Source organism: Loxodonta africana, chromosome 24 (genome assembly GCF_030014295.1).
Source record: "Loxodonta africana isolate mLoxAfr1 chromosome 24, mLoxAfr1.hap2, whole genome shotgun sequence".
Lineage (NCBI taxonomy): Eukaryota > Metazoa > Chordata > Mammalia > Proboscidea > Elephantidae > Loxodonta > Loxodonta africana.
This window is the reverse complement of record NC_087365.1, coordinates 14,342,783-14,359,973: the sequence shown is the minus strand read 5'-3', so window position 1 is coordinate 14,359,973 and position 17,191 is coordinate 14,342,783. Positions and strand designations below refer to the sequence as shown.

Here is a 17,191-nt window from a genome sequence, read left to right as displayed (position 1 = left end):
AGCAATGTGGGAACTCTGTCTCATTAGAATTGAAGGCTTTATAATGTGAGATATAAACCAAAACCAAGTCTGTTACCCTTGAGCTGATTCTGACTCATAGTGACCATATAGGACAGAGTAAATCTGTCCCATATAATTTCTCGTAGCGACTCATAGCAACCCTATAGGACAGAGTAGAACTGCCCCATAGCATTTCTGAGGGATGCCTGGTAGATTTGAACTGCCGAACTTTTGGTTAGCAGGCATAGCTCTTAACCACTATGCCACCAGGGTTTCTACAAGTCAGAATTGACTCAAAGGCAATGGGTTTGGTTTTTTTTTATAGTTTCTAAGCTGGTGGATTCAAACTGCTGACCTTTTGGGTAGCAGCCGAGTTCTTAGCCACTGAGCCACAATAGAGCCACAATAGTAAGTGTAAATTCATGACAAAATATGAAGGCAGTGAGAAGTACTCATTGGCACTAGAAAACAGCTAAAATCAGCCTGAAACTGAAGAACATTCAAACTTAGAAAGAGAAACAACATGGATGAGATCCACATTTAAATGGTTTTCCCCTTGGGGGCATGCCTCAAGGCTAGTAATTGACAGGGCCAAACAGAAAACAGTAGTTTTACTGGCATGAGGAATCACAGGACTGAGTTCGTGGTTACCAGAATGACTAGGAACTTAGGGGAGATCACAGAAAAGAGAGAGGCACAGAGCAGTGAGGCCTAAACATCTACAAATAAACACCTCTTTTTTTTTTTTTTAATCTGTAGCTGAACATTAAGCTATTATGTGTGGGAAAATACACCACATACCCCAGGAAGAAAATAAAACCTAGAAACCTGAAAGAACTGAGCAGAGAGTTCACTAATTTCTGAGAGGGTATAGAGTTTAGAGTTTAAGTCCCCCCAAGTTAAAGGCATTTGGATAACATCTTGAATTTTCCATTGAAATACAAGAAAAGACATGTCCCGGAGTTAAGAGTACATCCTAGGACTAAAGGATTTACTCTAGTACTAAGGGAAAACTGAAGAAGACTCACCTTAACAAACCCTAAAACGAGGCCTCCATATCACTTGACAGTAATTTAACTGCCTTCTAGACCAAACTTCAATACTGCTTGGAAGAAGATAATAGAATCTAGAGTCTTCAAAACATCATTTACAATGTTCAATATACAATCAGATATTACTAGACTTTCAAAGAAATAAGAAAATGTGACTCATATCAAGAAAAAAATCAGTCAATATAAACAAATCTATAGATAACACTATATATATATAGATAACACAGATATTGTAATTAGCAGATGAGGACAGAAATGATGAAGTAAAAGAGCTGAACAAGAGATTTCAAAGGGTGGCTCAAGGAGACAAAGTAAAGTATTATAATGAAATGTGCAAAGACCAGGAGTTAGAAAACCAAAAGAGAAGAACACACTTGGCATTTCTCAAGCTGAAAGAACTGAAGAAAAATTGGAGCCGCCAGTTGCAATATTGAAGGATTTTGTGGACAAAATGGGGCTCTGGTTGTGCAGTGGTTTAGGGCTCAGAGCAAAACACTGAATGACACAAGAAGCACCAAAAGAAGATGGAAGGAATACACAGAGTCACTGCACCAAAAAGAATTGGTTCACATTCAACCATTTTGGGAGGTAGCATATTGGTTCTTGATTCAGAACCAATGGCACTGAAGGAAGAAGTCCAAGCTACACTGAAGACATTGGAAAAAAACAAGCCTGCAGGAATTGACAAAATACTAATTGAGATGCTTCAACAAATGGATGCAACCCTGGAAGCACTCACTCGTCTATGCCAAGAAATCTGGAAATGAGCTATCTTAGCCAACTGACTAGAAGAGATCCATATTTGTGCCCATTCCAAAGAAAGGTGATCCAACAGAATGTGGAAATTATCAAACAATATCATTAATATCACACAAGTAAAATTTTGCTTAAGATAATTCAAAAATGGTTGCAGAAGTACAACAGGAAACTGCCAGAAATTCAAGCTGAATACAGAAGAGGACATGGAATTAGGGATATCATTTTTGATGTCAGATAGATCTTGGCTGAAAGCAGAGAGTACCAGAGAGATGTTTACCTGTTTTTTATTGACTATCCAAAGGCATTCAACTGTGTGGATCGTAACAAATTATGAATGCCATTTGTCTTAGTTATCTAGTGGTGCTATAACAGAAATACCACAAGTGGATGGCTTTAACAAGAAGAAATTAATTCTCTCACAGTCTACAAGGCTAGATATCTGAATTCAGGGCACCAGCTCCAGGGGAAGATTTTCTCTATCTGTTGGGTCTGGGGGATTGTCTTCGTCATCAATCTCACCCTAGTCTAGGAGCTTTTCCGCACAGGAACCCAGGGTCCAAAGGATGTGCTCTGCCCCCGACACTGTTGGTATGAAGTCCCCAGTCTCTCTGCTGGCTTCTCTCTTTTATATCTCAAAAGATTGACTTAAGACACAACCTAATCTTGTAGATTTGAGTCCTACCTCATTAGGGTAACTGCCTCTAATCCTGCCTCGTTAACACCCTAGAAGTAGAATTTACAACAATAGGAAAATGACATCAGATGACAAAATGGTAGACAGTCACACAATATGGGAGTCATGGCCTAGCCAAGCTGACACATATTTTTGGGTGTCACAATTCAATCCATAACATCATTGCAAAGAATGGGAATTCCAGTACACTTAATTATGCTCATGCAGAACCTGTATATAGACCAAGAGGCAGTTGTTCAAACAGAACCAGGGGATTCTGCATGGTCTAAAATCAGGAAAGAAGTGTGTCAGGGTATATCCATTTACCATACTTATTTAATCTGTATGCTGAGCAAATAATCTGAGAAACTGGACTATATAAAAGAAAAATGCAGCATTAGGATTGGAGGAAGGCTCATTAATAACCTGTGATATGCAGATGACATAACCTTGCTCATGGAAAGCAAAGAGGGCTTGAAGCATTACTGATGAAGATCAGTGCCTATAGCCTTCAGTATGGATTACACCTTAACATAAAGAAAACAAAAATCCTCACAACTGGACTATAAGCAATATTTTATAAAAGAAGAAAATATTGACATTGTCAAAGATTTCATTTTACTCAGATCTACAATCAATGCCCATTGAAGCAGCAGTCAAGTAATCAAAAGACATATTGCATTGGGCAAATTTGCTGCAAAAGACCTCTTTAAAGTGTTAAAAAGCAAAGATGTCACTTTGAGGACTAAGATGTGCCTGACCCAAGCCATGGTTATTTTCAATCACCGCATATGCATGCAAAACCTGGAAAATGAATAAGGAAGACTGAAGAAGAACTGCTGCCTTTGATTTACAATGTGGTAAAGAATATTGAATACACCACGGACTGCCAGAACGATGAACAAATCTATGTTGGAAGAAGTACAATCAGAATGCTCTTTAGAAACAAGAATGACAAGACTTCACCTCACATACTTTGAACATGTTATCAGGAGATCCTAGTACCTAGAGATGGACATTGTGCTTGGTAAAGTCGAGGGTCAGTGGAAAAGAGGAAGACCCTCAACGAGATGGACTGACAGAGTGGTTGCAACAATGGGCTCGAACATAGCAACGATTGTGCGGATGGTGCAAGACCGGCAGTATTTTGTTCTGTTTTACAATAGGGTCACTATGAGTGGGAACTGACTCGATGGCACCTAACAACAACAGTAATGATGGAAATGAAAACATATAGCCAAAAAACACTTGTACAAGAATATAAATTTATTCATAATAGCTAAAAACTGTGAGCAACTCAATGTCCATTCACAGATAGATGTATAGACAAATTATATTCATACGATGGAATATTACAAAAAAAAGAAGAACATTGCCATCAAGTCGGTTCCGACTCATAGAAACCCCATAGAACAGAGTGGAGCTGCCACACAGAGTTTCCAAGGAGCAGCTGGTGGATTTGAACTGCGGACCTTTTGGCTAGCAGTTGTATCACTTAATGGTGACTGTGCCACCAGGGCTCCCAATGGAATGTTACTGAGGAATAAAAGGAAATGAAGTACTAATACATCCAACAACACAGGTGAATCTCAAAAATGTGTTGGAGGAAAGAATCCAGCTTCTCGACTCCTTATATGAAATATAAAGTTATATAACAGACAAAACTTAGCTATGAGATAGAAGTCAGAATAGTTACTTCCTCTGGCTGGTGTGAGGGGCAACTGGCTGGGAAGAATACAAGAGAACTTTCTAGGTTGAAGGAAATTCTTTCTATCTTCATTGACATCATGGTTCCATGGCTGTATACATTGGATAAAACTCATCAAAACTATACACTTAAAATTTGTGCATTTGATGGTATATACATTATAACTCAATGAATAGCACTTATGAGAGTTAAAAGATAATATACAGCGATTCAATATGCCATGTGCAGGAATTAAGATTGCTTGGATTCAAGTCCTGGAGGCAGTGAATCAAAATGGTTAAGAGGATGATTACTGAATCAGACAAACCTGTGGTTTTGAATCCCTTAACACTTTGTGAATGTAGGAAAGTTACTAACCTCCACTAAGCCCCTATAAAATGGAAATGAAAAAAATTAATACCTACCTACAAGGTTGTCCTTAGTACAGTGCCTGGCACATAGAAGCATTCAGTACATTTAGGCTGTAGTCATTATTATTAAATAGCTCTTCAGCTAGACTTTCATTGCCCTAATGCAGCCATGAATGCTGGTATAACCATGAAGATTGCATTAGGCTGCAGTCTAAATCATGCTGACAATATCTGACAGCATATGATTAAATACGCTAGCAAGCCCTATTTTAGTTATCCATTTCAAACTAAGTAACTATCTCTTTGCCAAGAAAAAAAATGTTCACTTCAAAATACTTTTCTGCAAGCTCTTCTAAAATAATGTAAACACAAGTGAAACTGGGACATATATTTTTCCTTAAACATCTGTGTTTCTCATCCCATAATCACTGTTTATATTTTTCTAGAATATACATACATATATACACACACATACATATATATATACACACATATGCATACACACACACGCATATATATACATATACGTATGTATAAAAAAAGGAAGACCCTCAAAGAGATGGATTGACACAGTGGCTGCAACAAGGAGCTCAAACATAGCCACAGATGTGAGGATGGCGCAGGACTGGGCAGTGTTTTTGTTCTGTTGCATATAGGGTCGCTATGAGTCCGAACCAACTCAACAGCACCTAACAACAACAACACACACACATACAAATGTATGTGTATATAAATATATACACATATATATGTTGTTGTTATTAGGTGCCGTCAAGTAGGCAACATACACACACACACACACAAATATATATACATATAAACCCCAAAACCAAACCAAACCCAGGTCTTGTCCAGTTGATTCCGACTCATAGCGACCCTATAGGACAGAGTAGAACTGCCCCATAGAGCTTCCAAGGAGTGCCTGGTGGATTCGAACTGCTGACCCTTTGGTTCATAGCCATTGCATTTAACCATTATGCCACCAGAGTTTCCATATGGAAACCCTGGTGGCGTAGTTTGGAAATTCTATGGGGGCAGTTCTACTCTGTCCTATAGGATCGCTATGAATCGGACTTGACTCGGCAGCACTGGGTTTTTTGGGTTATATATATATGTATATATGTATATATGTATATATGTATATATATATATACATTTGTTGTTGTTCTTGGGTGCCATCGAGTCAGTTGCAACTCGTAAAGACCCTATGTACAACAGAATGAAACACTGTCTGGTCCTGTGCCATCCTCACAATTGTTGCTCTGTTTGAGTCCATTGTTGCAACCACTGTGTGAGTCCATCTCTTTGAGAGTCTTCCTTTTTTTCACTGACCATCTACTTTATCAAGCATGACATCCTTCTTCAGTGACTGGTCCCTCCTGATAACACGTTCAAAGTACATGGGAGGAAGTGTCTCACCATCCTCTCTTCAAAGGAACATGTACTTCTTCCAAAACAGATTTGTTTGTTCTTCTGGCAGTCCATGGTGTATTCAATATTCTTCGCCAGCACCATAATTCAAATGCTTCAATTCTTCTTCGGTCTTCCTTATTTATTGTCCAGCTTTTGCATGCATATGAGGCAATAGAAAATACCATGACTTGGGTCAGGTGCATCTTAGTCCTTAAGGTGACATCTTTTTAACACTTGAAAGAGGTCTTTTCCAGCAGATTTGCCCAATGCAATACGCTTTTTGATTTCTTGACTGCTGCTTCCATGGGCATTGATTGTGGATTCAAGAAAAATTAAATCCTTCACGATTTAATTTTTGCTCCATTTATCATGATGTTGCTAATTGGTCCCGTTGTGAGGATTTTTGTTTTCTTTATGTTGAGGTGTAATCCATATTGAAGGCTGTAGTCTTTGATCATCAGTAAGTGCTTCAAGTCCTCTTCACTTTCAGCAAGCAAGGTTATGTCATTTGCATACAGCAGGTTGTTAATGAGTCTTCCTCCAATCCTGGTCTGCATTCTTCTTCATATAGTCCAGTTTCTCGGATTATTTGCTCAGCATACAGATTGAATGGAGTCCTTGTGGCACAGTGGTTAAGAGCTCCACTGCTAACCAAAAAGGTCAGTAGTTCGAATCCACCAGCCGCTCCTCAGAAACCACCAGCCGCTCCTCAGAAAAATGGGGCAGTTTTCTCTTCCCATAGGATTGCTATGAGTGGGAATCAACTCAATGACAAGCAGTTTGGTTTTTTTGGTTATACAGATTAAATAAGTGTGGTAAAAGGATACAACCCTGACACACACATTTCCTGATCTTAAACCATGCAGTATCCACTTGATCTGTTTGAAGAACTGCCCATTGATCTATGTACAGGTTCCCATGAGAACAATTAAGTGTTCTGGAATTTTTGTTTTTTGCAATGTTATCCATACACACACACACACACACACATAAATATATGTATATTGATATGTTTGTGTAACTTTTTAAACAGAATTTTGATTATACCCTGTATACTCTTCTAAACCTTTCTCTTTTCATTTAGAAATATTTTCAAGTTTGCGTGTTGAGCTGGCCCATATTGTTCTTGTTGTTATGTGCTGTCCAGTTGATTCCGACTCATAGCAACCCTATATAACAGAGTAGAACTGCCCTATAGGGCTTCCTATGCTGAAGTCTTTATGAGAGCAGATTGCCAGGTCTTTTCTCCTGTAGAACTGCTAATGAGTTCGAACCACCTACCTTTTGTTTAGCAGCTCAGCACTTAATTAACCCTTGTCAACCATTGCATCATAAGGGCTTCTTTTAATAGCTGTGTAATAGTTCATTGTGATTTATTGAACTTGTTCCCTATTGATGGACGTTTGAATGGTTCTAAATTTTCACTGTTATAAATAACTTCAACCTCCTTGTACATACATGTATGTTTCACTTGCATTAATAATCCCATAGAATATATTTTAAAACAGTAAAATTTCTATGTAAATGAGCTTCAACAATATATATCTTTTTTTTTTTTTTAAGAGAAAAACTATTTGTGAGAGTGTATATACATAAACAATGAGAAAGTAAACATCAGAACACTGAAAGGTTATTTGGGTGGTAGAGTAAATGGTGGTTTTCATATAATTTTGCTTGTCTATTTCTCATTTGTAAATAAGGAAAAAAGTTATGTTAAAATTTATACAAAATTTCAAATTAGGGATTTTAAGACAGTAACTGCCACATAACCCTGTGCTGGACACAACGTTGAACATCTTCTATACATGGTATTATTCTAAGTCCATGCACAGCCATGTGAAGTAGTACCATTATTGACACTCCCAATAAGGAAACTGAGGCTTGGAGTGTCACATGGCTGATAAAAGCTGGGACCTAGATTTCAACCTAGGTTATCTGCGACGCTGTAGTCTAGCGTGACTTGAAGTGAATTCATTTTGTTGTCAGGGCTTTGAGGTCCAAGTTCATTCTCAGACTTAACAGATATGCAATAGGTGATATAGTAAAGCCTGCACGAACTTGTTTCCCTAGGGGACTTGTTCTTCAAAAAAGGATCTCCCCATGAGAGTGAGGGGTAGCAGAAGCCAACTAGGACATTAGACAAGTTATGTGCTTCTCAATGCCAAACTCCCATCCAATATCCAGTTTCCCATCTGTAAAAATGTGTGGTATCTGACCTCCTCTAACTTCACAAGGGAGAAGAAGAATCAAGGCTGATTCCCATGAGACAGAGGTCAGACATGCCTCCTCTCTCTGCCATCCTTACCAATTCTGACAGAACCATCCCTCCCCCAGCGTTCTCTACTTCTCTGCTTGTTTTGATAATTCATTGCAATGGCCACACAGAACTCACAGACAATACTCACGGTTATGGGATTTGTTAGGGAAGTAAGAAGTTACAATTCAGGTTCAGGAATGTTCAGGATACAGTTCTCCCATCATGACAGCCTCTTCTCAGCTGTGCTCACAGGCAGCCTCTCTGGCCCTTGGCCTCTGCCCTGCACCAGCAAGTGTTACAAAGCTTTTTTAGCTCTGCTAATAAGTGCTCCTTGGAAACTCTATGGGGCAGTTCTACTCTGTCCTATAGGGTCGCTATAAGTCGGAATCGTCTCGATGGCAGTGGAGTGAGTGGAATAAGTGCCCAGAGGCACCCTACTCCACCAGTAAGCCTTCTGCCCAAAGGCACTCAGCTTTCTTGCTCCGTGGGCTGGGAAGTCAACTGCTCAGTCTCCTGCCGTTCTCTTCTGCCAGTCTTTCCTGCCACAGTTTCCCTGCCACTTCTTTTCGCTGTATGCAGCACACAGTCCTCTCTTTCTCTGTCTCCTGGTTCCAGGAACTTCCCAGTGCAGAGATCCTGGGTCCAAAGGACACGCTCTCTTCCTGGCTGTTTTTCCTTTGGTGGTGGTGAGATCCTCTCTCTGCCCTGGAATTGGTTCTTTTTTAAGCCTAGCAGGATGGCAAAACTAACCAACCCCGTTGGTGAGCTGCGAGTACCTTATTTTCACAGTTCCACTCAATCATTTGGGTGGGAGTTACAAGACCATGGCAAGAAAGGCCACACAAAAGTAATCCATCGCACTGTACCCTCAAAATAATAATAATAATGAAGAGGAGGAAAAGGGATCAATTACAATATGTTGTGGACTGTGAATCTTCAGACCTTTAATATCCCATTCTATTTTCATGTCTCAGGTTATTATTCCCCTCTTTTTCTATTTACCCTTCAATTTGCAATTTTGCATTTCCTTTCTGTCTAACGGACCCATTCCTAGTAATGTGCATATGGTTTTTGTCTCCCCACCTGTGCCGTTACCCCTGATTCAGTTGAGGCAGGCAGCCTCCAGAGCCCAACCGTTCTAAGAGACACCTGCTCTGACTTACCCTCCTCCACCGAGCAAAATAAGCTGCCCTTTCTTCTGAAATTATCCTTTACAAAATAACCACAGAATGGGCCATAGATGGCCTCAACCCGTCTCTGGGTGGAGACTTATCCTAATGAAGAAAAATTCATCCCTTCCTGCATCCTGGGAGATCGAACCCTTGTCTAAAGAAAATGCATAGTCATCCCCAAACTCTGTGTGAAGGTCAATCCTGAATATTCACGATAAATTTGCATTTCATTATCTGCTCTCTGTAAAAGCCCACCTTCCCAAGCTGCCCGCCAGCAGTCTTGGAGGTAGCAGCCCCGGTGGCTCCTGTCCTTGTACAAGGAAATAAAGGGGTCGTTCTGATCTCCCACCTCCGCCTCCTGTTTGTTGGCTGTAACAAGTCATGCCGAGCGAAACCTGGGGTTTTCACCCAACAACACAGTTATAAAAAAAAAAAAAATTTTTTTTTTTTAGAAGGTATTAATTTCCAATGGTATCAATTTATGTTTTCAAAAGGTGATTCTCATTGTGGAGTCTGAATGTGAAGGGGGACCAGGATGAGCAGCCAGAGAGCCAATGAGACCTGAGTTGGTTGGGGGCGGAAAGCTGGCTCATTTAGCAGAGCAACAGCAGCCACCATATGTCATAGTCCCTGTTAAGTGAGTAAGGGGCCTTAGAGGCATTTATCAAGACCTCAGCTACTTTTGCCCATCATCCAGCACCCAGTCAGATACCCTGCAGAAACACAATCATATTTGTGTCATGCTGTTGTGGGGAGAAGCTCTGAGTTCTCATTCTTATTTTGGTAGCTATGTTTGTAGTGCGATGTTCTAGAGTGCCTTTCTCACTTGTTTTCTCAACCTTTTTACGTCTGTAACCATCGGTGTATTGGAGGCAAAACTTATTTGCTTCAGGGAGCCGACTGTTAGCGTTTGTTCCCAACTCTACTTTCAGTGACATCGAGTCGAGAACTTGAAATTGGATGTAGTGGGAATATTTACGTCATGGAAATTGGGAAATGCTACAAATCAGGGTTGCCCCCTTAGAGAACCTGTAGTTAAACATTTTACCAGTCCATCACGTCTATAACCCTTCCACTTCTGCTCACCACGCAAACTACACACACACATAGCATACCACACACATACCACAGTGTTTGAAGGATTGGATACCACGGGTTCTTTGGGAGACTTGTTTTTTTCAATGAGGGTATGGTGACTCCCAAGAGAAAAAAATTGATTTCTTTTTCTCTTCCCATCTTAAGTTTTACATTTATTTTCAAAAAGCCAAATGTGGGCTAAGCTTTTTTCTTTCTCCCCTAGTGGATGGCTGTATTCACAGAGCAGCTGGTCCCTGTTTGCTAGCCGAATGTCGTAACCTCAATGGCTGTGATACTGGACATGCAAAAATTACATGTGGCTATGACCTGCCTGCAAAATGTGAGTACAACTTTTATGAGAATACCATTTCAAAATAAGATGAGAATTCTTATCTTGTTCTATTCCTCAAGTGTGTAATTGGTAAAGGAAATTGCAGTGGTCGTATTTAATTAAATGAGCTTATATTCAGATTTTGTGTTTTCTAAATAAGTCTCCAAATATATATATATGATGTTTAGCTGTAGGTTTTTTTGCCAGGTTTCCAATAGACTGCCTCTGCAACAGGGAAATAAAAATATGAGCAAAATATACATTATAGCATTTAAATGCCACGAGTGACAGCTTCTAGAAATGATGCCAATTTCTTATTCCTTGTTCAGGTTTCTTGATTGTGGATGTGTTTAGAGCAAAGGAGATCAAAGTAATGTATTGTATTTTCAGCTGCCATGTAAAGGCTGATTGGCAATTACAGCCAAGGCATCTGTCACACTTTGCTTTCAGGAAAAGCCAGTGGAATGTGGTTGTCAGTGTGAGAATGTATTTGCTCTTTGAATGTGGAATGGTCAAAATTTCCATTATACTGTATTTGAATAGAGAGAAGCATTGCATTTGATTGACCTTGTTGCTTAGTCGTTTAGCCAGCTGGGTGTTGATGGTGTGGAATGAAAATGCTACTAGAGAAGTTGGCTAAAGGCACAGCTCTATTATTACACAATCTCCAGAGCCTGGGGATGGAGGTTGAGTGCGTACCTTGCATGGTACGCACTGACCTGGAAATTGCGACAACAGTTGATTGTTTAGCCCTTTCACCTGCTTCTTATAATGCTGTCTTGGTCTGTGAACACATTTTATGTAAAGTGAGGCTGGTTTTGCTTTTGTTTTAGCAGCGGAGAAAAACTGACTAAAAATTTTAACACGATCTGTAGAATATTATTTGGGTTTTGTATGAACAGAACATGTAAGAATGAATTTCCCCAACATTCCCGTTGTGAAGGGAGAGAGAACGTGTTATATGTTAAAGATTAGTTTTAAGTATGTTTAAATTTGATGGTTTGTAGTAAACTGTAATGTATTAAAACAGTATTTTTCTTATAAGCGTTATCACACTGCATTCTAGATTGCTTACAGTGGATTGTTATTGAAAGTATATGTTTTTTTTTTTCCTTTATTGACTTCTTATTTTTCTTTGTTTTTACCTTATGTGAAAGAGTCAAATCATGTGCTAAATGGCCTCTTTCTCTTACTTGCAAGCTTTGTTTATGTCAAATAAAGCCCTATGTGTACCATGGTATTGTCCCTCTGACTCAGAGAGCCTACGACCTGAGTATTAAAGGTGATTTCCCTCACTAGGATTTACGAGTGTTGCTCCTTTTGCCTTTTTAGACCATGCCACCTTGTAATTTAGCTAAACTATACCACCTTGGGACACTCTGGTTAACCAAGTGGTCTGCAGTTCGAATCTGCCAGGTGCTCTTTGGGAACCCTATGGGCAGGTCTACTCTGTCCTATAGGGTCACTATGAGTTGGAATCGACTCGACGGCAGTGAGTTTGGTTTGGTTTTGGTTATACCACCCTGAGAACAAGCAGATTGTTGATTATTTTCAGGCTTGTATCTACCCGGAAATCAACTAATAGGCCTGCTCCCCTACTGATTGACTACTTATACTGATTCACTACTTACTTTCCTTCTGATGTGGATTTACCAAAGCAGGTTGCTTTTATACTCATATTTATACTTCTGTATATCAACTGTTACAGCACTACTAAAACACAAATCAAAATTTCTTCTGGAGACAGATAACCTCAGAATCATTAAATATAACCAAATAAAATGGTGGCTTTAGAGTATGGGTTGACTCTGTGATAGTTTTTTTTTTTTTTTTTAATGTGCCTGCTGCTGCTTGATATTCCTCTGAATAAGTTATACAGCTTTCTTTGAATGTCATTCAACGTATTTCAGGGTTATTGAAGGCTTTCATAATACCAGTCACTGAGGTACAAAGATCAATGAGCCAGTATCTGTGCTTAAGGAGCTCCCATTATTGAGTCATCTCTTTGAGTGACTTTCCTGGGCATCCCGGGGCAAGTAGGGCTCTGTGGGACCCAGACTCTGGATGTGGAAAGTCAGTCTATAGGACTCAGCACAGGATCCATGTGAGCTGAGATACTGAGTGCCTGGCACATACTCAGGTCGCCTCATACAAACCCATGGCGTACATCTAGAAATGGCTGTGTTACCTGAAGCAGGTCCTGCCCAGTGTGGCTTCTCGTCGATAAAGACACACCGAGGTGAGGAGGGAGGAAGAGCATTTATTGGAAGTGTACAGGCAAGGAGCAAGGAGGTGTATACCTCAAATCAAGCTCCCTGAACAAAGAGATGCAGAACTTTTTATACTGTCCCTTACAAGGAAGTACATATAAATATCATGGACTACATAGGTTATCATGTCATGTTGGCATAGTAAGACCAATTGCATTTTTTTTTTTCCTTTAGTATATTCGGAAAATGGCAGATAAGTCCTGTCCTGAGTGGAGATTTTAATATTCAGTTTAGGTCTTAATGAGGCTTAGGTTACTTTCGGACACTTTTGAGGCTAGTAAACTGATTTTGACTGGTTTTATCTGGATCTTGTTTTTCTCTCGGTTCTTCTTCCCACTGCTGCAGGTGGGAAAGTGTTGGGAGGGGTTTTAGCTGAGGAACTGACTCAAGGCTCCTATATCAACTGGCCTGGAATGACAGTGTCACCTCATGAAAGTCACAAGCACAGGATCATTGAAAATAGGCCTTGGTATTTCTGTATATTTAAAAAGAATAGCAATTTATGTTAAAACATAAAGGAAAGCAATATAAAAATGAGATCTTACATTCATATGCCACTTTATAGTATTTCATGGTAATTTCCAAGCCCTATATTTTCAATTATCTTTTATAAACACTGTGTGCGTGTTCGTTTTCTCTTTTCCTATCCCTTAGAGATGTTTTCTCATCAGTCTGGTTCATCCATTTCAGAATCATTAACAACCCACAGATGTGCTTTTGTAGTGAGAGAATGAAAAGGGAGCTCATTACGTACTGTTTGGGTCATTTTTCCTCTCCATATTTAATAATTCTGTGACAGTTTGACAGCAGAGACTAGTTTCTCTCTGTCCTCTGTGACAGCAGGTTTACTAAAGCCAGTCATCCAGCCACAAGCAATAATATCTTCATACATCAGCAATGTGTTTGGAAACTGCTATTGTCTGGGTTATAGACTGACGTAGTATTCCGGATTAGTCTTTGCTTTTTACGCTTGCTAAATTAATCTGTTCATAAATGCCTGTATTTGAATTAATTATACTTGTAGTTTGTGCTCAATGACTCATCATGATTGGTAAAACAAGCCCCAATGATTTAGTTTATTCTTTACTACTTTGATAGTTTTGAATGATTTCAAAAGCAATCAATCGTGTAGAGACTACTGGCCAATATTTCTTTGAGAGCCATTGCTAAGGAAATTATTAAGGAAGTGGATAAAGGGTTGTTTACATAATTGGAAATTTGGGGGATCTTCTTTTTTCTATTTTACCATGTTAGATATTTTTGAATTCATAATAAAATTTAGAATTTTTATAGATTTTAGAAGCTCTTTGGCATTTGGGGTGTTTCTATTCATACTATCATCATTCCACTAGATGGTCAGCTTCATGTGGGCAAGGTTTACCCATTTCATCACGGTTCTAGTGTCAGTAACTAGCATAGTGTCTCTATAAATATATGTGGAATTAATGTGAATGAATAAGTAGGGGCAGATAGGATGTGGTGGAACCCATGCGAAATTGTTCACTAGAGATTAGTAAGTAAACACAATCCCATACTTACTTTGCTTACTGGGTCATCACCCTTTTCAGCTTGCCAATATGTCAATTTTTAAAAAGGCTTTGATTCTGCAGGAAAGTGCTGTGGGGTTGGAAGAGAGCCAGATGCCAGCCATACCTAGAAACAGATCCTTTGATGTGGTAAAAATTGTGAAATTGTCTGCTACAGATGATCTAGTAAGCAAGGTAAACACCATGCTTGCCTTCTTTATTAGACAATCCTCCCCTGTAAATGAGTGGTCAGATGAATGAATTGTTTCAAATCCTTTCCAAATTATCAATTGGAAAATAGATTCTCAATTGTTAACCTCTACTTCTAATACTTTCCCTCCTGTAATCCAATGTGCCCAGTCCTGGTAGATTAATACTCCTAAATCCATAGTTCTTGTAATGATCCACAAGGCTCTATGTGATATGACCTTCTTTATCTCTCTGGTATCATCTCCTTCCATGCTCTCCTTCCCTTGCACATGTTGCTTTGCTATTCCTCAGTGCCTCTGTAATTGCTGTCCCCCTGCCTGGATAGCCCAAGTGGCTTGCTCTGTCACCTATTAAAAGCCGTTGATCAAATGTAACCTTCTCAAATGTTAACGTAACCAATCTACAGGCAGTCCCTGGGTTACAAATGGCCTACAGACAACTCATATTTACCCTTTAGTGTTACATAAATTTGCCCTCTCTTTGAAATTGAACCAGCCCTTACAACAAATTCTTCCTTACAATCACCTTCACTTGCTGCATGTGAAGCTTTTAAATCATTGAAAAGGCTTCAAGCCTTTTCTTGAACTAAAGAACATGTAAGGCTAAATAAGAGCCACATGCACCTGTTCTGACTTACCTACAAATTCAACACACTTAGGAAAGGATCTCGTCCCTAACCCAGGGACTGCCTGCATTTATAATTACCAATCTGTAGTATTGTACCTTCTAATACTATATCATTTACTTATTTCTTCTGTTTATTGCCTCTCTCTCCTTACTAGAGCCATAGCGGTCATTTTGTGCGTGTGTGTACAGGGGGGAAGGGGTATCTTTTTCATTTATACCAAACCAAACTTATTACTGTCGAGTTGATTCCGACTCATAGAGAACTTATAGGGCAGAATAGAGCTCCCTCATAGGGTTTCCAAGGAGCGGCTGGTGGATTTGAAATGCTGACCTTTTGGTTAGCAGCGGAGCTCTTAACCACTGCTCTTAGAATAGTGCCTGACACATAGAAGCTCAAAAAATATTTATTGAACAAATGAATAAAACCCAACACTATTTCTCCTCAAAATCCTTCAATGGGTTCTTCCTTAAACACAAACTTGTAAGCCTGATAAGCTAGGTCTTCCATGATACTTTGATACCTTTACTGTCATATCTTGAACTATTTCCAAAGTTTTATACAATCTGAAATGCTCACAGTAGTATGCTTGTTCAAGAAGTCTGTATTTGGGGCTGTCCAGAGAGTTCTTTCTTTGTTCCTTTCCACCTGTCTTCCAGATTAAGCTCAAATATCACTTCTGTCATGAAGCAAGTCTTCCCTCATCATGTCAGGCAAAGCTGCCCTCTTTTTTCTTCAAACTCTAGAATGCTCTGTGGGCACTTTTCATGAACTTCCTTTTATTATATATGCAAATCTTCCTCTTCCTAGCAAAGTCCTTTGTATATTATGGGTTCTACAGAAATATTTATATATGAATTAATTTTTAAAGATGGTAACCTGATTGATAATTGGTGGTGGGTGGGATGTAAGAGAAAAGCTATGCTAATATTCCTAAAAATGATGAAATTAGGTTAATTATCCATTGCATTTTTTAAATCCTTTTTTATCATATATACAATTCGGAAGCCTTATGTCTCATAAATTTACTCCTAATGGAGCTTCCCCTAAATAGGAAAAAATAAAAAGTCATATCAATTTCATTTGATGATTTTTCAGCATAGCTCACATGTCTATTCTATTTCTCAAGAATGCTCACATTTAGGCTTTAGGGTTGAATAATCTTCAAAGATAAAATGGAAAAAAAAAATAAATCTGTATATATGAAATGGTGGAATCTGTTTCCCTTCTGTTTAATCTTTAGAAGACATCAAAGGGTAATACTAGTATCCAGCTCACAGTTTTCTATTAATCATTTGAAAGGTAACTGCAGGGTGAGAGACCATAGCATAATATGTTTGAGTATCACAGAGTGGTAGGAATTAGAATCCTTATTTTATCCCCAGGTGCAATAATAATCAGAAGATAGTTGCCTTAAAAGGTACTGTTGATAGTAATTAGTACTTCTCTTGTGCCCTTCTTCAAGAAATCATAGTACTTCGAAACACTAGCTCATCAGCCCTTTTGAAATTCCTATGAGGAAGTGACATGACAAGTAAAGATCCTTGCAACACAGAGAAATTCAGATACAGAGCTGTTAAAGTTGTTGCTTGTGACAGCAAACTAAGCCATGCTAGGGGCATGGCAGTGGCCCAGGCTCTCTGAGCTAGGGAGAACATCTATTGCAGGCATTGGCCAGGCCCATTGCCTGTTTTTGTAAAAATGTTTTATCAGAATACCGTCATGCCCAGTTGCTTACATATTGTCTATGGCTGCTTTACTGCAGCAA

General features: G+C 39.2%; 1 protein-coding gene across 2 annotated transcripts in view; it reads left to right on the top strand.

The window, feature by feature from the left end:
• Positions 1-11,517, top strand: part of LOC135228593 (ADP-ribose glycohydrolase MACROD2-like) — a 768,396-nt gene extending 756,879 nt beyond the window's left edge. Inside the window, exon 5 of one of the 2 annotated variants that reach the window (XM_064275763.1) lies at positions 10,685-11,517. In XM_064275763.1, coding sequence (XP_064131833.1) covers positions 10,685-10,839 — 155 coding nt within the window. In that variant the 3' untranslated portion in view covers positions 10,840-11,517. The remainder of the gene's footprint in view (positions 1-10,684) is intronic. The other variant, XM_064275762.1, reaches the window with a different exon arrangement.
• Positions 11,518-17,191: the final 5,674 nt, after the last annotated feature.